The sequence below is a fragment of the Centroberyx gerrardi genome, chromosome 1 (assembly GCF_048128805.1).
Source record: "Centroberyx gerrardi isolate f3 chromosome 1, fCenGer3.hap1.cur.20231027, whole genome shotgun sequence".
NCBI classification, from domain to species: Eukaryota; Metazoa; Chordata; class Actinopteri; order Beryciformes; family Berycidae; genus Centroberyx; species Centroberyx gerrardi.
In genome coordinates, this window is record NC_135997.1 from 5,517,239 (window position 1) to 5,540,506 (window position 23,268).

General features: G+C 39.7%; 1 protein-coding gene across 1 annotated transcript in view; it reads left to right on the top strand.

The window, feature by feature from the left end:
• luzp2 (leucine zipper protein 2) overlaps positions 1–23,268 on the top strand; it is a 132,733-nt gene that overhangs the window by 96,451 nt on the left and 13,014 nt on the right. The window contains exons 6-8 of the mRNA XM_071896172.1: positions 9,616–9,678; positions 18,365–18,427; positions 22,907–22,981. Coding sequence (XP_071752273.1) covers positions 9,616–9,678; positions 18,365–18,427; positions 22,907–22,981 — 201 coding nt within the window. The remainder of the gene's footprint in view (positions 1–9,615; positions 9,679–18,364; positions 18,428–22,906; positions 22,982–23,268) is intronic.

Here is a 23,268-nt window from a genome sequence, read left to right on the forward strand (position 1 = left end):
CGCTTCACTTTACAGTGGTCTTATTTTAGTACACAAATGGAGCTTTTGCACACCTGAGTGTCAGTCTTGGTGGCAGGTGCGTAGGAGAAGGCTGGTAGTCCTTAAAGTCAGAAAAAAACACCCGCACACTGTCTACAGCAGCACATTAAATAATTTAATGAGTGGAGGCAACGTTTCAGTCGCAGACCTTCATCAGGCACCTCACTTTGCTGAAATAATCTCTGGGAAAGCATTCTAAGTACTAGGCTGTAATGTAGAGTAGAGTTTTTCCACAGCGACATTGTGACATTACTGTGCAGTTTTGTGGTTTTACCATCAGTTGACTGGGACTGAAAACTTTTTAATTGATAAAACTATTAAGCGAGAGTTCACTGTTGACATTTGTTTACATTTTCTATAGGTAACACAAGTAAGTCTACTCAGTTTTAACTCAACTACTCCCCCAATATGGACTAATGATGGCCTATTGACTGCTCATCCACAGCAGTGTGGCAGAAGGATGGAGAACAAAACAATATTCATGAATAATTATTTAAAATTACTCTGTGAAGTTCAGTTCATGGTCAGTTTTTACCTGCAAAAATGGGAAAACAAAGCATAACGGAAAAACTCAGCTATACCTCAGTATGGTATTATGTGTTTTGTTGCAGCCCTAGTCTTTACACAATGACTCTGTGAGTAGGCTGCTTACTGAAAATTGCCCTGATACATTATGCACTTAAAAGGTTGTAGCAATGCAATGCAAGCACAAAGTATACAAACATGATGTACTGTAATAAGTACTTACATAATAACTTACAGTTCCAGCTGAAGATTATTTTTAGCACCCAGTTGACAATGACCCCAAATTTTTATCACAAATTCAATGTACCAGAATAACTGACTGCATAAAGTTAAAATTTAAATTACATACATTATAATTAAATACATTTAAATGTATTTTCTGCTGGCATGGCAAGAGTTACAGTGCAACTCATAAACACCTTAGTAGGGCCTAATCAATGAGATACAGTACCATTTCAGTAAAGAAAACAGCAGGAAATCACATCACTTAGTTGCTAGAATCTTATATTTTGTGCCTGACTTAGTACATCACATTTAGCTTTACTTGTGTTGTGACACCATTTTAAGCAAGTTATATATTAGGGAGACTTTCATTTAGTACTTACAAAGTATTGTGTACTTAGATGAATACACAGGTTAATACACTGGAATAAGGCCACTGGAAAGTTTACACCTTCATTACTTTTTCTTAATGAAACCCATGGGATGGAATAGAATAGAACGACCTCTTCTAGTGGTGTCAGGAAACAATATTGTTTATTTTCAACACCATGAAGCATAATCAATGCTCACATCCACAGATTATTGATTGTTTAGAACAGTTCTAATCAGACATAATTACTCAAACTAATAAATCAGTTGACCTTCATGTAATGTAATACTGATGCAGGCAGTTATGGTATTGAATCTTAACTTAACACAACAAGCCTTAGTGAGAGAAATTCAGCATTCAGAGAACCAACTGAGACCAAAAATGGAAATCGAAATGAGACCATCTACGATGAAGTTAATGTCCAGTGTGCACAGCTCAGCCACCATCAGGTGAAGCTATTTGGGCTGTAGAAAAAAATATCAAGCTATATGAACTTTCATCACATGCAATATGCGCCACCTGAAGTGTGTCTCTTTAATTCGGTACTGTTTTTGGGTCCATCAAAACTGGCAGGGTTTGATTTATTCTATTTGACTGCTCCATATTTTACAGTTGTAGTCATCCAACCAAATCTCTCAGACGATTCATTTTCGGCATCAGAGGCTTCACTGTCATCAGTTCCATCTGATTCATCAGATTATTCAGTCATTCCTGATTCAGCTAGAACAAAAAAAAAAAAAGGAATGACAATGAATGAAATGGCCGGGGACACAGGAAGAGATTAGTGCAGGGGTGGGTGGGTTAGCGTGGTAATGAGCCGCAGCTCTGTTGTGATGCTGATAGTGATTCTGGCTTCCCTGCATGGAGTATCTCAACTGTTCTGTGAAACAAAAGCCATCCCCAATTTCCCTGCGAGGATCAATAGAGTTCATTTTATCTCTTATCTTAAGATAGCCTGAGGACTTGATGAGCATCTCTCCCAACGAGACAACAGCTATTTGATGAGGAATGCAGAGAGGCAATAACTATATTGAAACACTGAGCTGATGAGTTGGTGGGCAGGTCAAGTGAGGATGAGGCAAGACAAGGAAAACTTTATTTATACAGCACATTTCATACACAAGTGCTTCACATAAAACACAAAAAATACATAATTTGTCAGGTAAATTGACATTATCAACATTATTATCTCATAAAATCACATTAAAAATTAAGAAAGAAAGAAAGAAGAAACAAAGAAAAATAGGTAACTAAGGATCATAATAAAACATATAGATAAAATAAATAAATGAGGACAATATTTCCATCCAGGCACAAACTAATATATGACAAGAATACAACAGTGCATCTGGATTGGTAAGAAAGACCGTTGCCTGTAAAGTATCAACTAAATTGTGATATTTAACTTTTTTCAGTTAGTCCTTTCTATGCAATATACATGCCATAATTGCCTATGAAGTTAAATATTATAACCTCCAGGCAGGAAACATTTGCCATCATGTCTTGCTTTTGATTAACCAAGATTTCTTCATAATGTTTGGACAAGGTTCTTAGCAAGTTCTTAGCAAAACAAGAACATTACTGCAAGTTTAAACTATCTTGATTTCCCCAAAATTTTGTAAAAAGCAATTAAAATATTTTTTGTTAAAAGTACTGTTAATAGTCTGATCATAGTAAAAAAAAAACAAAAAAAACATGTCTTATATCGGTTCAATCTTGAAATAAACAAATATAGCCCTGCACACACATTTCTTCTTATTTTATTGTGCCAAAAAAGAAAGACAAATGTCAGGTTATCCATATTAGCAGACACACCAAAAATAAACATCAGACGTCAGTTTTTTGCACGAGTTTCTATTTGTTAGATGAAAAGTTTTTATTTGATTTCATATACTTCACTAATCGCTTAAGGGGTAAACTCTGTTTGCCCTCTAGTCGGGGCACAGGTTCAGTGCGGCACGCTGCAAGCAGAGGTTCAGTATCTTCCTCAAAGTCCTGCTTCCCATATATACTGTATGTACACAACTTTAAGTTGTATGGGGCAGCGAGAAGTAAACAATCCTTTCACTTCTGCATATCCTTCCTTTGACCTCAAGAGTCTATAAGAAACTGCCAAGATGAGTTTATCTCAAGCTGCCAACCGTCTTGTAAGATATCTGGGGGTATGTCATATTTAATAGTTTATCCTCTGTGAACATTGACTTTGTTAATGCCAGTAATTTAAATTAGACGTGTTAGACAGCGACTTCTGCAGGTCCTGGCAGAATTTTTGCAGTGTGAGTTTCTTATTCTTGGCTATGGGCAGGCAGACGAGCCTGTTGTGGGACTGTACTGACAGAGAGTGTAATTGATGATGTTATGCATAGGATGTGCTCATTAATATGTGACAGGTGCTGTCACATCACCGGTGACAGTCCCAAGAGTCTGGTTTTTATTTTAGAATCTTATTTATTTATTTAGGGTTTTTTTTACATTATGTGGAAGACCAAGATCCAAAAAAAATGATTTATAATGCACTTAAATAAGAGATAAATCTTAAGTCTTGTTTTATTTTGCCATGGTGTGAAAGATAGTTTTGTGATTGTCTAAACCAGTGATTCTCAATCTTTTTCATATCAAGGACCCCTAATTTAGTCCACATTAGGGCCACAGACCCCCCATTTGATGACATTTTGTCTCTAGGACCCAAATCTGAGAATATTTGTATTGTTTGATATGATTTTGTCCAGAAATCCACGATTATCTGTAATGTAGGTAGAGCGATAACAGTGAAACTATGATCAATACAATCATTCTTCTACATTCTCTTATTGTGTTAACTTCTTGTAAATGAAATAATGCTGAAGTTTAACAATTCATGAATTTGCTATGGGGACCCCCGGGAACCCTCTCAAGGACCCCTGGTGGTCCCCGGACCCCACTTTGAGAACCACTGGTCTAAACAATAACCAGATAACCTCAGTAAGCACACAGGAAGCTAGCATCACAGTGATATTTACTAACTCAGAAAGCCTCACCAATAGCATAATAATCTGTTAATGAAGTGATACTTTTGTTCGCAGACTGCATGGTTCAGTGTCACTCTTGTGTCGCTCTCTGTTGTTCACAGTGTCACAGAACTCAATCATCAGAACTGCTAAAGCTGCTATTAAACAAATCACTGCTTTTGATGCTCAAGACTTAATAAACATTGGTAAATAAAAATCCCCAAAATGCATTTCTTGTTATTTATTGATAATTATGTACTCAGAATGTTTATAGCTGAGCTGACATTGAGTGACAAGCTAGCTATCTCTCTCTTTCTTTCTTTCCTCATTGTCCATTCTGCATGATCAACAGACTGCTGAAACTTTTTTTTTTTTTTTATTCGGATGCTTCTTTTACATGTTTATGTTGAAACGTTGCAGAAAGGATTAGCTGAGTATAAGATATCTTCAAGATTGCTTTTCTGACAAAAAGTGAAAAATAACCTCATGCCCCAAATAGGGGAAAAAACAGCCTTGCCAAAAAATGGGCTGGTGTGATGAACACCTCGCTGAGTGTCATTTATCACTGATAAATTGATGATTTGAAAACTTATGAAAACTAAAGTAAAAGAGCTATCTTTTCTGAGACACCATTGCATGGGTCTGTACTCCAAGCAATGGGTGAAAATCTAGTTTCACATTGTTCACTTGTTTTGTGTTTTTGAGTCTTCCAGTGCTACAGATTGCTGTAGATTTTACTGAGGATCAACCAAGGTTGTTTTTTTTGTTTTGTTTTGTTTTTTTAACTGAAAAGAAATACATGTGGAACATTGTAATGCATCACAGGAAAATCCTACAAACCCCTCAACATATGGTGTTGAAAAGACTTCAGTACTACGTGAAAACTATGCAGTGGATATAATGTGCATAATTGGCTTGAAGTTTGGGTACAGAACGAAGTAAAACTTTTTCAGACTAAGTTGTTTGAAAATAGATGATGTCAGCAAGTCTTTTGATACATAGCGACTAGTGTGTTCTCATCCATCATTACTTATGGATAGACATAAGATGCGTTTGATTTATGATCCACACAAGCTGTACAAGTCATTGTTTTCTCAGCAGAGAGTGAGTCCCAAGCACCATTGATGTTACATTATCCATGATGTATTCAGAAAGCTGGACCGCTTCTTAATGTGGTAGTTTTGAGTTAAGCATACATTTTTGAAAACGTTTATAAACTTCAGCAAACCATTCACGACAACATGTCACTGGGAAAAGTGTTATCTTAAAGCGGCATTAAGTAATCTATGACTTTTATCAACCTCTACTGACGACCAAGGAATTGCAACAACATTGACAAGTTTCTGGCTCAGCTTACGGTGGCCTGTAATTGACACAAGTAATAAAGTCTCATTTTTTTTGCAATAGAGACGAGTAAGCTAGGTAATTAAAGCAGAGATTCAACAAAAACATCTTGTCATTTGCCTTTTTGGCTTGAGAACAAGGCTTATTGGCATTTGAATTTTGCAGCAGTCACTCATAGCAGCGTCCTCCGTTGCTGAGCCTCAGACTGGTACATTTGTTTGGACTGGAACAAACTGTATTCAAAAAGATCACTACTATCTTTGTAAGTGAAGAACAAGGTTTCATCATAGTGAGCTGTGTTGGTACTCTTGAATGGATGCTGTGTTGGGGAAAGCACTGTCCCGTTTTCTGTTATCTGCAGTTACAAGCGGATTTTCTTATTGACCCCAATGACAAGCAAGTTGAATGAAAGGCTATAGATTGTCCCATGTTGTTATTTTGTGTTGTGTCAGCCAATGTGAATGCCATGTCTAGTGAGATTGTACTTGTTGAAAATAAAAATGTCTTGTCAACAGTAAATGTATCGTACTGTTGATGATTAATGTTTTAGCTTTGTAGTATCGGACAGCGGGTCGCATGGGACCGAGTTTATCACTTTACGGTTTTACAGTGGAAATCACATTGGTTTGAGAGATGAAAATAGAATCTAGGAGAGTTGATTGTGCATCACTACATTCACACCCCAGTGTTAAAATAGAGGCGGCTCTAGCAGAATTAAATAAAAAAGTATATGTTATGTGGGAGAGTTGATTTCTGACACTTCACACCAAGGTTGAAAGGATGCAACGCCGATGTGTGTTGAGTAGTGTTAAAGTTGAACTAGATGGACAGTTAAAATCAACTCTCAGGGGCTGTCAAGATATCAACACTTTCAAATGTGTGAAACTAGCTCTGCAGAGTGGACCCAGAGACATTTTCTGAGTGCTGAAATCCTTCCTTTAGTTGTTTAGTGATTGCTGATATTGCTGCTATGAGGAATTTTTGAGAGTGAAATCATCAGGTATAACAAAGATATATAAACCAATGTTGCTTTGTGCGATGTATGGTCAAAGTGGGACTGCACAACAGTCATGGATCAGTAGGCATCCGGTGAAAAAGGTCACATGACAGACTGAGAGAGAGAGACTTTGCAGAACGCGTTTTCTGTGATTATGCATTTTTCTAAATGGAAAGCAAGAGCACAATGAATACGTCCCTTTATTTTCAAGCCCACAGTATGACAGGGCCTGGCGAATAACACATTATGACATATGTGGCTCAGTGTATCACATTTTGCATAATGCACTGTGACATATAAGCTCCAGTGGATCTCATTTTCACTCCGGGTATGTCCCGGGGCCAAACTACGTCACACTTTATGACAGCTGCCATTTCTCCATGTTCTTGGAGGGTGGTCCTTCTTTAGAGGTGAGAGGAAGTCTAAGTGTCTGGAATTGACACTTGGCCATTTTTGCCTCACTGAATCACAAAACAACTGCCATTCCAGCTCATTAACTCCGTCGAGTGTGTATGCATGTGTGTATGTGCTGGAGTGTATACATGTGCGTGTGGGAGTGAGATTGAATGGCAAAGGAGAGACAGAGGCCACAATGTATGTGAGAAATTGCCAGTTTTTGAATTGATCGTGCCCAATTGCTGTCAAATTATGGTACTGTAAACCTGAACCATGCCTCAGCGTGTTTGAAAAGTTCTTGTCTTTTCAGCTACTAATTAAGTAATGTGGAAGCAAATATATTTTCATAACTTAGTCTATGAAGTGTTTTGAAAAGAAAAAAAACATCATACTATCTGCTGTGGTGGACTTGAATCTTTTCAGATTTGAGACAGAACATTTTTGGAAGCCACCCAAAAGGGGAAAAGCAATCAGACAAATTAAAAACAACAAAGTTGCTGATAGTATTGCATTTGTGTGTCATGGCCCTTATGGAAAAAAGCACATGATTTCCACATGTGATAGCATGTGTTTGAAATGTTATACTATGTGATATCATGTATGTGTGTACACATATGGAATCATGTAAGCACGTGAAAAAAACGTTCAAAAAATGATCATGACAGTGTATCTTCAGGGTTGTAATAAATATAGAAATAGAAAATAAAGAGAAACCAGGATCAGCTCCATTGGGATGGTTTCTCAGTTGGATCCAGCACATACAGGACCATGTAACAGCAACATCCTGGGTTTGAATCCGGTCTGAAGCCGTCCTTGCATGCATCCCTCCTCTCTCTCTTGTCCTTCCTGCCCCTCTCTCAACTGCAGAACATCAAATAAACTGATTTTTAAGATTTATTCTGTTTTCAGCGTTGTTTGTGTAGAAGGAATGTGAATGGTTTTTCATGGGATTCACATGTGCTGCCCAAGTAGCTGCCCTACCAAGCCTAACTGTGTTCATTTTGTGCTTGTATATTTTTTCAGCACTATTTGTTTATCTGTTTTTGTGCATTATACGGTTTGCCACCTTTTCTATTTCATTCGCATGTGCTGTACATGGGTCCCACATGTGATCACATGTTATCACATGCAGGTCATGCTAAAGGTCCCATGCGACATGTGCTATAGGTTTACTGATAATGAATCCATGTTCCCTAGATTCTTAACTATCAAAGGAGGCCAGAACCATGCACATAGGCCTTAAAGTTATGGAGCTATTCTTAATTCATTTTGGGTATGTCATTTTAGGCGTTTCTTCCTGATTTATGGCTGGGGTCTAAGTGGTTAAGTCACACATTTTTTCACATGTGGAAGTACACATTATATGTGAACTCACACATGGCCATGTGGACAGTTCACTTGTTAGTTTTTACATGTGAAAGTCATGTGGTTTTACTATACGGGATGATACCAGTTTTCTTTGATTAGAGTTAATGAATGAATATTCATTGTTCTCACTTGAGTTACGCTGGATGAGTTTTCGAGAGTGGCTGAAGAGTAGGCCCTCGATTACAGGTAATTAGGTCATTGATAAACTCATTAACAATTGTAAATGTGTTGTTGAGCCAATGCGAAGTGCTGACAAAACACAACTGGCTGCTATGATGAAGTTGTGTCTAATTACATTTGTCTCTACAGATAAAACAGAAGGGGTACAAGCTTAGTTACGGAACAATGGCAGCAATTTCCTCTCATTACCCAATGGCATGGGATCACCTTTAGGTTTCCTCAGGCTTCAAAATAATTTTAGGCCCCATATTCCCTCAATCCATTGCTCCTCCAAAACAAGTTTAGGCTTTATATTCCCTCCAGTATTTCCCCAGTCCTTGAGTAAACACCCACATTACCATTTTAAAAGAGTGTGAGCATTTCAACCTCCTTGAGCATCTTATAGTTTGTCAAACAGCCTGTGATAGCACAGCTGGAACTACTGAGAAGTGTGACAGCGTAGTTCCTCCCCTAAAATTTGCAGCTACAACTTACATTTGGTAAGATGCATAGTTTTAAGAAGTAGTGCTAATCTGCTGCATTACAAGCCTGTCTCATCACAAGACCAAGTCATGCTGGACAGTCAAAATATGATGAATTGGTATGCCACAAATTTTCAAGCAAATTTTGCAGGTTTGCCGCAAGCATTTATCATGCTGTATGACATGTCAGAGCTTTCTCTCTCCTCTCTCCCTAGATGTTTGCTTGCCACATATGCAACATGCATGCAAACACATACACGCACACGCACACGCACACACAACATGCATGCACAAAGGTCCAGCAGGACATATCACACCCATTTTAGCTTCTTTGCATTGGCTTCCCATCTGTTCAGACGGTATGACAGGCTCTTGTTTAGCCTCTGTGCCTCTGTGTTTTTATGTCTTATTGTTTTTATGTCTTACTGTTTTTTACTGTTTTCTGGTCTTATTTGAACTATTTTACTCTTGTGAAGCACTTTGTGACTTTGCTCTGTGAATGGTGCTATATAAATAAACTTTACTTACTTACGAACACACACATACTGAGTGCGTATAATGATTGTCATTATTGTGTGGAGGGAGCGTATGTGAAAAAAGTGGAGAAAATGCAATGAAAGGAAAACAGGCTGAAGGACTGTTCAGCCTCAAATTAGAAAAAAAAAATTTAAGAAAACATGCGGAGAAGAACACAGAGTATCACTTATTTCTTTCCTTTTTTTTCAGAACAAGAGCCTGAAAAATAAACTACTCTCGGGCAACAAACTTTGTGACGCCTATGCAGAAGAGGTAAGGCTTTTGAATTAGTTCATTCTGGAGGGTTTTATTTACATGCTTTAGTTACAGCTCCAGCTACTTAAGTGTATGTTCCTTGTACATGCAATAGCTGCAATGTATGACAGGCTCTTGCAGAAAAATTTTGTTCTAGTGACCAAATATGACCCAGAAAGTTTAACAACAAAAACAAAATGCAGATGAACTGGAGAACTTAACAGTGATTATCTTTAACCTGCTGTGATGTATAAATGTCTTTATAAAGATGTGGATGCCTTCTAATATAACTTTATTCTTTGAAATTACAGCACATTACAGTTGCCATCATTTCTAAAGCAAATTAGTGAATTCTTGGTGTTATGTGGCAAAAGGGAGATTCACAAAAAAGACTCTCTAACAGACAGGCATATGGTCTCTCTCTCCCCCTCTCTTTGCTGAGAAACACAAGTTGTACTGCAGATGGAGCATTTTTGTAAATAGAACTGATGATGGTGGCAGTCATGAGTGCGTTTCCACTGTGTCATTTTTGCTGTCTCTTAGTTGTCCTCTCCTTCTAGGCCGCTCTGCCTCCAGGTGTTACGGTCAGCAGCAGCGTCCTCCAGGTTCACATCCTTAGTGAAGCCTTGCGCTGATCTTTGAACTGCTTCTTTTGCCTTCCTGCTGACCATTGCCCACGGTGTAATTAGCCATGCAGGATCCTACAAGGCAGCGGGTCTTGGGGCCATCCTGATGACACGCCCAAGTCAGAGCGACTGGTGCCGTGTAATTGTGGCCTCAATAGTTATGCAGCTGGTGATTCCTGGCATGTGCTGTAGACTTGCTACGTTGAGGGTTTTGATGTTGCAGCTGTAAGCGCAGACAAAGAGAAGTGTGGCGATGCGCGCAGCTTGATAGATGGTAACCTTGGTGTGGAGATGGAGATTTTTCTTTTGTGAGACCCTGGGCTAGACTTTCCCTAAGGCAGCTGAGGTTTGTTTGATCAATGCTGCAGTCCTTGGAGAGGATTCTACCAAGGTATTTGAAAGACAGAACTATTGTTAGTGGTCTGCATTCTCAGGAGAAGACGGGCATAGTGGACGGAGGGTTGGAGTTCCCTGGGCAGGCCGCCTGTGGCTTGTCCCCATCCTGCTGTAGGTCCTGGAAGCTAAAGCAAGAATAGACTGAAGCTCCTCTGCAGAATAGACCACAGGACAGGCTGAGCAGCCAAATCCAATTAGGACACTATAAAAGTTCCCCGCTCACAGTATTGAAGGTGTTGGAAAGGTCCTGATTGTTGTCATGTTGTCAATCAGTATCAGCTTTGCCAGAATCTTGGCAGCAACAGCATGGAGAAACCTACTGTTGCTACAGATTGACTGGTTACCCTTGTACTTGTAGATGCTAACAATATTTGCATCCCTCCATTACTGGGGGACGCCCTCCCAGTCCCTGCACTCTTTCATACTGGTGGTGCATTCCTGTGCAGAGCTTTCCCCTCCTGCTCGTCTATTTTTTACAGATTTGTTGTGAAGGCCAGGAGGCCCGGTGTTCTTTAGAGTGCAGATAGCTGCTAGAATTGCCATGAACACTGTTAGATGGCCGAGGTCACTGTCTTCAATTACTTTGGAAGACAATAAAAGCTCAAGTTAATCAGTGACAGGAACATTCATTCATGCCCCTTACTTTCATCCTGGAGAGATATTTTTGCTTAAAGGGGACAGGTTCACAGATTACACCTGTAATCACACTGTAATTGCTTTAGAATGGTGAAAAGAGATGGATACTGAAGCTGAATAACAATTACCACAAGAGCAGGTAATTGTTAACTATATTACTGTATTACAAGGTCGTCTCTTTGTAAGGAGCTGCTCAGGTTTGCTTACTCAAACCAAACATCTGTTTATGTTGTCTATACTCTGGTGAATGGTCTGTTTATGCAGAGGCTGGGAGGCTTTTGTGTTGATGTTTTTTAGTGGCAAATCATCACTATTGAGCTTCCATTTTCATTGAATTATAAATCAGTTATCACTCTAAACCCCCACCCCCAGCATAAAAAGTTGAACCCACATTAACCCTTACAAAAACATGTTTACCCCTTTACCGTACTTAATTGTCTAAAAACCATCCCTTCATGTTTCACAGATCTTTTCAATTAAGCTTTCCTCGCAGCATTTGGTGAGTCAGACTGAAAAAAAAAAATGCTTGAGATAGAATCTTTGAATCTTAAATCAGGGCTTTGAAGCCATGTCCAAGAACTGAGATTAGGCCAGATCTGGTTTAGCGGGCCTTGGATAAATTTTCCAAGCTCAAGCTCCCTTTGTTGTACATGTACAGTTTAAGAGTCTGTATGAGTAAACAGCAGCTTTCCTTTATATGCAGTGTGTTTTCTGATCTCATGAAAATTGGCTTTTTTAATTCTTTCATTGTATATTGGAATACACTCCATTTGGTGTGGTAATCTTTTTATACAAAGCTGCTTTAACTTGTGCTTGGCTTTTCATGTTATTTGAGGTCTTGCTTCTCCCAGTCAGTGTTGTATGGAGAAAACGACTCTACTAAAGTACATCAAAAAGAAGCTGAATTACACTTTACCAACACTAAAAATAGGCAGCAATAGGTAGCAAGGTGGCTAACACCACTTCACACTCCTGTGCTGATCCATTCTTGATAAGAAATGACAAAGGCAAATAGCAATATGCATAAATGAATACTGTATCTTCACTCACTGTGAAATTGATAACTGTGAGTGAGGTTGACTGAGTCCAGAAAAACTAGGATGAGCTATTATTTGGAGGCATTAATATCAGCATTCCTACTCAAACACAATATGTCAAACAGTCTGTCATACTTCTGAAGTGAACATCATTAAAGGGCAATAGCACAGCGTAATGACATCGATTTCAGTATTTCCATAAACATTAGGGTTTAATTAATCGTGGTAAAGTATCTTAGACATCACTTTTAATTGTTATATCTACTTTGCTTAACAAAGGGTTCAAGGAATGAGACATGTTAACAAAAAAAGGGGATAGAAGCGAACATTGGACTGTATTCCTCCAAAACCCATTAAAAGCTTATGTAACAATCAGGTTTTATAACACAGCAGGACAGGAATGCAATCAATCAGTCTCAGTTTTATCTCAGTCTCTCTGATCGATTTTTATTTTAGAGCTAAATACAGATTACACAATACTTAACAAGGGCGCTGATTGGTTCAGAGAGACATATGGTCACTGTCAGGTAAAATCCTCATATCCCCAAAATGTCTTCTTTGCTTTTCAGAAGCTAAGAAAAGCAGCCTTGTTTTTTTTAGCTTGACCACCATGCATGTTTGAGTTCATCTTATGGGGTTTGAAAGGATTTTTAAACTGAAGGATGGTAGAAGAGCATGTAATCCTTAAACCCATAGAAGAGCATGTAATCCTTAATTTGAAGTGAAAACATGAAAATAACAAGGTTACAAGGTTTTAATATGACAACAGCAACGTGCTTACACTTATATTAAGGATTTGATGAGTATGCAAGATTGGACAATTATGATTTTCGAACTTTTTTTCCCAATAACAATCCACACCTACGAGAAACTGTTGTCTAGATAAGCCTCAGTGTAACTGGCCACATTTGGTGCATTGTGCCTCCTGTTTTAATTCCATGCTGCTTTATAATCCTAATCCCTTTTCACGGTTATCATTTATCAATTCATTTTTATCCCGTTTGCCACAACACCATTGACGACAAACTGAGGATGTTTTACAGTGTGTGCGTGGAGGGAAGCACATTCTCCTGCCAAGTTTGTCTTTTATAAATCTCAAAAACTGTACGGCAAGACATTAGTCGAACGGTCACTGTTCAAACATGACCTTAGGAACAGGGATGGGTCACTGAAGAAAAATGAACACGAGCATGACAAGTTCAGTCAGGGAACTCTCTCTCTCTCTCTCTCTCTCTCTCTGGCAGCCGACCGCTGGCCTGACTCAGCTGTGTGTTTGCCCACTTCACCGATCACACACACACACACACACTTCACTTCACAAGTTCGGCAGTCCATTTAAATCGAGGAGGAAACCTCTGCTGGCGAACGTACCGCTGCATGCTACGCATATCGGGGCTGTTTTTGCTCGTAATCCGATTCATTGGAAAAATGTCGCACAACCTTTCGGAACCAGACGACGATGTCCTCAGGGGAAACATCTGATAGCTCCGAAAACCCGAGTCAATGTCAGAGTTAAGGCTGCTCAGCGAAGGAGAGAGAGACGGAGCGCTCTCTCGCATTCCAGATGTCATGTAACCCGCATCTTTTCTCAAGAGCGGGAATTTAGGCTATCTCCTGTTTGATCTGTCATATTTATGGTGTTTTTGAACAGCCATCATGTGGATGAAGGATATTGTCAGGCCTGCGTGTTCGAGTTCTATCTCTAATCACTAGAATCGCATGTTATTCTTTCATCATGATTTCATGGAAACATTTAGCTCCCCGAAATCTATACAGATAATCTATGATCTGCTGGATTTGGGGGGGATTTACTGTAATGAGTGGTGTGCAGGTGAATGGTCACATGTAATTAAGTCTACAGTGCTGTTGAATTCTGCCTCATGTGTATTTTGGGGTAATTAATGATCTAGGAAACAGATCAGTATTCTGTGATAATGAAACCTTTTAACAAAGGTTGTTCCTCAGCTGCATTTATTACTATAATAGACTTGGTGTGTGAGAGTTTTATGCTCTGTGCTCAGAAGACATGCCTACCAGTTTGAATTTGCCCAAAGCAAAAAGAATGCATTGCCATGACACTAATGCAATAAACTAATCTAAAACGAATCTAAAAAATGCTTGCAGGTGGTTGCTGGGCATTGATTTAATTAAAGTTAGAGTGTCCAATTCTGATGCAGATGCCATGCTGTTTCTTCCCTCAGTCTGCAGTGCTTAATCAATATATCAGTTTGGACTAACAGTTGGTGTTTGGTACACAAAGCTACCGCCCTCGCTTGGTTCATTATAGAAGTTTTCTAACCTTCTCCGGAGTCAGAATGCATGCAGCATGAGGAGACGTGTCAGTCTTCTTGTCGTATCAGGAAGTGACAAACAGCTGGCGTACACCTAGTTAGATGTCATGTAATATTAGAAAGGCCGGCACCTAATCCAGGAACAGGAATCTCAGGAGTCTCAGGAATCAGAGGGGAGTAGCTATACATAAAAATGTTTCATGTTTGGTTGCTTTGATGATGTGTTGTTTTGGGGGATGCACTGTGCTCCCAGCGTTGTGCGCGGGGAGTATATAAAAGCAGATCCCTTAAACGAAGCAAAGGCTTTGCTATGTGGTTCTAATTCAATAACTATCCAAACCGAACGCATCCGATTATCCTGACTGAAATGAATGAAATATCAAGTCCAGTCTGGAAATTTTTGCTGGCAGCCAGCCACTGGTCTGCCTCGGCTCTCCTGCTTCAGCCAATCAGACACACTTCACAAATAGGGCAATCTGTTTAAACTGGGAAGGAAACTACCAGGTCTGCGCTGCTCACTGCTGTGCTGCTACTGTGCTGCCGCTGCTGGTGAAGAGTACTGCTGTGTGCCAAGCATATCTGGATGCTTTCACTCACCTTCCACCACCCCAGCTGTCACCTGTTTGGATCTGCTTTTATGTGCTGTGGGGCAGTTGTTCTCTCACATGGCAGATTTATAGTGCTGAGTTATGTGCACAGAGAATACATACAAATGGATCTGTACTTTGCCAAAAACCACATAAATGCATTGTCATCATTCTATTTCAATAACAATGTAAGATAATATATGTGTGTCCTTGCTGAAATTGTTATGACACTGATGTGCAATGACAAATGATGAATAATAATTCAGAAAGACATCAGTATATTGACAACTTCTGAAGTTGTCAATATACCGATAGTTCTTGAGTTCTGCCTGCTTTAGCTGTATTGTGCTTCTGTTTTTTGTTTACTGTTTGTTATGATTTCCTTTGCTACAGTTCAAGACCTGCTCACACAATACATGTTGTAGGCTATTTGAGTTTGAAAAATGATATTTCAGAAGAAACCCTCCAAGGTTGTTCTATTGTACTTGTGGGTACTTCTTTTTAAGATATTGAACTGGGTGGTTTGGCTCCATCTTCTAGTCAAAGGTATTGACACTGTCTGAAAATGAAAGAGCACAAAATCAATGTTTTTAAAAACTAATCTACATCAAAGAATGGGGCCGGTGAATTGCACATATATAGCTACGATACAGCCCATAAATTGAGTGGAGAAAATGAGGCAAGATGAGGCTAGAAATGGGAGAGAGGAGTGTGAGCTAAATTGAAAGGTAGATGCATGGATTTCATTACAATGTTTCCAAACAATGCAAAAGTTGGCAAACATCTAAAGCTTAAAAAAATGCATTCAAACTCATATTGTTTCTGTCAGGTTAAAACATTATTACTCCAATTGAGAAAATTGTACAACCCTCAGGTCCAAACAACCTTTTGAGAACCAATTAGCTAAACTGAAAAATGCATGGTTGTGTTTTTCATAGTTCCTGAAAAGTTGACATTTTGTAGATGCAAGGTTTTCATCCAACAACAATGATATATACTGCAGCTGTTGGATATTGTTGATATTTGTGGTTAACTACCAAAGTTATATGGATTAAAGTACCTAACTACTGAGACTGTTCAACTACCACTAAACAAGTGCCAAATGTAGTTAATCAATCAAAAAAACTGCTCCCAGTGACATGTGGTCTCGCAAGAGCAAAACTCTTCAGAATCTGACAGACTGGAACATTGCCTTTTAGTTTGATCTTGTCATAAATAATAAATAAATAATGAACTAAGCAAAATGTAACTGCCAAACACATTTGTACGCACTGTAACACGGAAGCAAACCGCCTTGGGAGAGGATCGCTGTAGTCTAACAGTCCTACACTATCAGCTGCAGAATATCGTCATTGTTGACAATACAATGATAGCAGTTTGTTGAATATTATGAAAAATTGAGAGAGGCCTGTTCAGCTGTCCTGTTCCCTTGTGTAACAGTGTGTTTTTTCTTTAGTTTATAAGTATTTGGCACGCATGTTTAACATTTGCAGGATTTTAATCATACAATAAGACATAGAAGATCTGCAATGGAAGCAGCTCACATGATTTATTCTAAGCAGATAGTAGACCGATGCTTTGACAATTTGGAGCTCACAGCATTTAGAGATTTGGATTTTTTTTTAATTTATGAGTTAACACTTCATATGGTTCGACTCTGTAGCTTCTTTATATGAATCGTTCTGTTACCGGCTTGTATCCGAAAAGCTCCACTTAGCTGATGCAAATAAATTTAATTCAGCCGCATTTAATTTCATGACCTGGGCACACCAAAACAGACTTAACGATCCCTGATCAAATATATGGCTTGCCCACATTGAGCTGCAGTTTTAAACTTACCTCGGTGTTTATTTAACCTTACAGTTTTTTATGAGGGGCCCCGGGATGCAATATTTGAATCTAGTTACACGAGCCAGCGATGGGTGTCTTGGGACATGGAGGCTCCATGGGAATAGGAATAACAAAATAAAGAATCTCATAAAAAGGAAAAGGAGCTGGCAAAGTACACACAATCCTCTGAAGTGAATTCGTCCCTCAGCGCAGTGTAGAATGCATTTTGGAATGCATTTTAGACTTAATGTCACATTTTTAATGGCTATAGATAGATAGATAGATTGACAGACAGACAGACAGACAGACAGACAGATGTGATAGATAGATAGATAGATAGATAGATAGATAGATAGATAGATAGATAGATAGATATACTTAGCAGTTAAGCTAACAGATTTACAGTTCTTAACATTAAATTAGTTATTTGGAAGAGATGAGAACTTCATTTTAATGAAAAACTGGAATATTACTCTTTCACATGAACTCCAAGACTTTAAGTCTTCAGAAAGTGTTCATTAATTAAACAAAACTTTCATAAAGGCTGAACCTATTCATGTATTCTTTTCAAACTTGAACTTTCCTCTGTTGATGGATGCACAGTTCTGGGGGTGAAGTCAAGTCAAGTTAATTTGCATGTAGCCCGTCCCGAAGGGCTCCACAGCACAACGCCCACATTATGAAAACAGTAAATGAAAACGACAACCGCCCCCCCCCCAACCTCACACCCCCACCGTGGACGAGGGAGAAACCTCTGAACTACAGCAGAGTTGGGTGCAGAGGCTTTCAGTGTCCATGCTCACATCATAGGCAGCTTTGAGGATGGCAGTGTATCCTGCTATCTAGGAGAGAGCCTCCATGTTGCATGTGCCTACTGATGTGCAGCAGAGGAATGTCAGGGAGAGCTGGTCACTGTGTGTGTGTGTTTGTGTGTTTGTGTGTTTGTGTGTGTGTGTGCGCGGCTTACAGATGACAGGCGAGAGAGCCCGTCGCAACCTAGGAACCCGCATGTGTGCAGCGGTGGTGGCGGCTGTGTGTGTCGTGGGAGTGAGAATTCAGGTTTAGACAGTGGGCAGGAAGCCAGTGCATGACTGCATCATTGTGTGGACTTTGCAGTTCAGTGAAGGGGAGATTTGATATTTTCTTCCTCTCAGTAGGGCCTTCCTTTAAGCCACAGCTTTGCCCAGGGAACACTCACAAAGGAGTCTTCCGCAGCAGCCGGCAGAATCCTGCTACGTGATCTAAAACCAATTTCGCTATTTGAATAAGCTAACACTTATTTCCTTATCTTTCCCTTGCAGTCCAAAAAAATCCAGGCTCAACTGAAAGAACTGCGGTACGGGAAAAAGGATTTAATTTTTAAGGTAAGCTCAAACTGAAGGGGGTGGCTTTATAGCAGTTCCAGACCAGGGGTAAACAGGTACTTCAGACCACCTTGAAAGGATGATCCCATCAGGGGAGGTACTCCAATTAATTCACTCTGCAATTACACAGTCCCTTCCAGCAAGGCAGTCAATTGGCCGGTGCTGATTTCACGTACTGCTAAGTCTTGTCCTCTATTTCCTCCGCCGCAAGATCCGTTCCGTCCCTTTCAATCACGAGAGGTGTGTCCATAAATAATGCGGACAGCGGTGGATGAAGTTGATACGGAATTATGCATTAGATATTTGGAAATCTTCGAGACACAAATTACAAATGACACTGTGTTTTGGTACAATTCAGTGGGTAGCACATATTATAGGGCATCAGAAATTTGGCACTTACTTCGTCTGCATTATTTCTGTGTGCTGTGAAATATCATATAAATACTGGCACCTAAAAAATCTACTGTACGCTTATATAACACAGCCTCTTCTATTGCAAGGACTAAGTGTTCTTTGATCTGAGTACTCACGCACAGTAATACTTATTGGCATTTACTGGTACAAGGTCTGACCTTTCCGGTCTTGTTTGCAGTGTTAAGTTTGAGAAATGCCAGTTGACATTTCTGCCACAATGCCCTGTAATGCCATTTCATAAATGTACATTTTGATCCCTCAGACCCATCATTTCTAAAGCTTTGTCAGACAAAATAGTGACAGAAATGAATAAAAAGGACTCAATCCTCAACCACTGAATTTTATGTCCCTAGCGCAATGCCTGAATATATTGTCCCTGGGTGTCCGATCCTTGTTCTATTTCTGGCCTGTGAATGATGGATGCATTGACTTGTTTGCTGGTGTCACTGGCCGTAAATCGTTGTCACTAAATTGCATCAGTCGCTCACCCAAACAACCTTATTGCTCAATGTCACCAAACATTTCATGTGGGCCTTTAAAACATTATGGTCTCTGGTGATTTGCTGTTGCAGAGGTAAGGCTAATTTGCCCGCGCTCTTTGTCTTGTCAAACGATGCACAATGAACAATCAGAAGCGCCAGTCATCTGTGGGAGATGACCGACTGTTTTCTTTCTTCCGGCGAAAAGGTCAGAGTGAAATGCATCGTTAACTCATTGGTTATTCCTCCAAAATTGTCTCCATTCCCCATTCGCTCTGCTCAAATGCCCAGTGGGGGACAGGGACCAGGAAGTAGGGAAGAGTCACTTAAGATACAGAAAATGTCATCACACTCGCAGAGGAGACTCAGCCGTCAGTCACAAGCAGCCTGACCATGAGACGACTGAAAAGGCTGTGATGGTTACTGTAGCAAATCAAAGTGCATTTTTGCAACACAACGCCACAATAACTGAAGATAATGTCAGATATACAGCAACCTTGCCGGAAAGGAGACAGAACGGGTGTGTTGGATAATTTGGTACTTTTTTTCTTTTCTTTGTATATTTTATTCACTGAGCCTTTTCAAATAACTGAGCCATTTATCGGATACAAAATATGACCATGAAATGAATAGTGAGTTAACGAACAACAGAAAAAGGGTAGAGTCACAAAACAGCCTTCCAGAAGCACTTCTCTCCTTGTTGGAAAGCCCTTAGAAGTGAGGGACAGAGGAGAGAGAGGCTTGACTCTCAGCATCCAAACCACGCAGTCCCAGTGCGAAACACTAAAGACCAGGCGGAGGTGGGTTCTCCTTCACTTGCACAGTCACAGCATTAAAAAACGGAGGAAAGGAGCGTTTTTTTGCCTGCATTCTCCTGTGAGACTGTTTTTGGCAGAGGAGTCCTATTTAGGCCTTCACATCTTCTTTCTCTGTCATGCCACTCTTAAATTTGCCCCAGGGCTGCTTTTTCCGTAGACTGGGAAAGTAAAAAAAAAAAAAAAAGTTGACGGCTTGATGTAGTTGCATGCCTCGTCTGGCAGAGTGGCTAGTACCCCACTGACCCACACCTCTTCATAATGGACTCGGCACAGAAATATGGAACTTCGGACTTGGAGGCACTAACCCTGAAAGTCAGCATTTCTGGGTCAGTGGCCATGTGCCTGCAGTGCTCAGAGGACTATCCTGTGATGATGCTGCATGTAATGGATGTAATGGCTCTCCACTGCAACCTATAGTGCTGCACACACGCATGCGGCACACAAACACACACACACACACACACACACACACAAAGTCTTCAGATCCTTCAGAAGATAACTGAGAGCGGGCTGCATTTTTTTTTGTATGTGCTTTTAAGCCAATTCAGCCTGGACTTATAATTATTCAGTAGTCAAAACATTCTTTTACTCAGTACTCATGCTATTTTTCACTGTTTAATCTCTACTCAGCACAAATAAATACACAAGCTTTTATTGCTTTTTGTATTGGTTTCCTGGATTAAAAGAATCTTGCTATATTCTTATGGCCAAATGTAATATCATACCATAGTCTCCCTCTAATAGTACGGCACCCATCTCTTTGAAGTAAGACTCTTTTTTTCTCAATTAAATTGCAAACAGCACGCTTGTGTTGACCCGACAGCATCCCCTATATCCTCTATCTTCTTGAAAATAATTCAGTCCTTGTACCAATGAATGCTTCTGCCTTTCAATTGCCATTTGCCACAAAGAGATTATATACAAGCCTTGGTGTCCATGATTAAATAACTATTCCTCAAACTTTATTACTTTGGATCCCCTCTTGAGCACAGCCCCTCAGCTATGAATGGCTTTGTGCGATAGTCTCAAATTCCCTGTAATGGAAAACGGACCTTCTGAGAGAAAGATCTGATTCTTTGGCTTCTTTGAAAACCGATGGTGAATGTTGCCCTGTCCTTGACTGTCGGCGCATTGAAACACAAATGACTCATCAGTCAGTGAAAAACTTAAACATAATTTTTAGCTGCGCTGTTGAGTGGTAGAAGTGATAGACGTGTTCATCATTAAAATTACCACTTTGCTGGCAGAAATAATCAGATGAAATCAGATGAAATGCCAGGCACCCCCCCTACTGCTTTCAGACAAAACTCGCTAAAATACCACTTAACTCACTAAAACTCATTAAAAAGTACCATCAATCAGCCGCATTACCTCCGTCAAAAAAATTCCCCATTGAACACTGCTCTTTTCCAGAGATTGTGGCTGTTTGTTGGGGGTAGCTGACCTTGGGTGTTTCAGAATGGAAGGCCGTGCAGTTTATCATTTTGAGAGGCCAGTAAAAGACGCACTATAAACGTTCGCAGCGTGAACTCCATCACCAAGGCCAGTTTTACATAGATTGCATGTAAATTTTCCCCTCCTATTACGAGTGCCCTTCTTCTGGCTGATGAATTTATCAATATTGTAACGAGAGGCTCTTCAGGGCCCTCTGTTGATACTGTTATGAAGTTATATTGAATTATTGACTGAAAAAGCCTTTTGTGTGCAAGTTGTTGAACTCGTGGATTAAATTCTAGCAGAGTTGAAATGACACTATTCGTTAGGGGGGTTTGATGATTTCAGTGGATCTACTCTTATTACTGTCAAAATTAAACCTTTCTACTCAGGGATAGAGCATATCTTTTTCAGTGTGGCTCTGAATAAAACAAGCTAGATAGTAGATCCTATTCCTATCTTACTCCTTACCCTCCTGATGTCGCCCTTTCCTGTGTGACCGGAGGCATTTTTACCTAAAGCATTTTAGTGCTAAAATCAAACTAGCTCCTTGTCCATATAATAGAACTAAGATCTTTTTTTTTTTTTAGATCCCAGCACTGCTTCTACATCAGAAGCATATAGAGGCAGATATGGACTGACAATTGCTGGGTCTGCTTTTCTTTTTGAAAGACAAAAGGGATCGTTTGATAAAAAAAATCCAAAAAGGAATGTACATGTCAAATTTCAAGTCAAATTTTAGAACGTTTCATACAAAAAGCAACACAATGTGCTTCACAGAGCCAAAGTAAAAGTAATACATACAGTATATAATAAAATATAATACGAACATACATGTCATCATACATAAAAACACACATACATGCACACAGGCAGAGGACATAGACAATTTAAAGTACATATAGATTCAAGTAAAACAGCAGCAAACACTTACTCTTAAAATCCAATATTAGTGTATTAAGTTAAAAGACCGAGTTAAAAGCAGCAGAAAAAAGTAATATTTTAAGTCTACTTTTAAAATAACTAATTGGGGCACCTCTAACGTCACTTGACATGTGGCTGAGTGTGTGTGAGTGTGTGTGTGTGTGTGTGTGTGTGTGTGTGTGTGAGAGAGAGAGAGAGCTGTGGATCCCGAGGAAGCAGTGCCTTGATGGAGATTTGAAAAGTCAGGCCAAAACTGATGACCAGCGAAATAATAACAAGGAGTCTCAATCTTTTGTGCTACGGATATTTGTTATTAATAGTGGTGGGGAGACGAGGCGGGGATGGAGAAACGCTGTGTTTGCAGAGTACAAAGAGAGTTCAATTGTTTCAAAAGTCATGTCTTTCTGCAGGGGCAGCAGCTAATGGACTTGGAGCACAAACTAACTATAGCCAAGGAAGAGCTGGAGAAGACCGCACTAGACAAGGTGAGTAACAAAGACAAAACCTTTTATTTTACCTTTTTACTTTTGGAGGTTGATATTTTGATATGTTGTCTTCCTAGGTATAATGGTTTGGTTTTTAGTCTCCGCTCTCGAGATAATGTCTCTGATCTGTTCAAATAGAGATGCCACCTGAATGATCTGATGAATACAGTACAATGTACAGTTTGTGTGTAGTGAGACGCATGTGGCTGTGGAAGTTTCTCCTTTACAGAGTGAGCTTTCGGGGATGGGGGGTGGGGCGTACTTGCCAACTTTAAACATGGGTATAA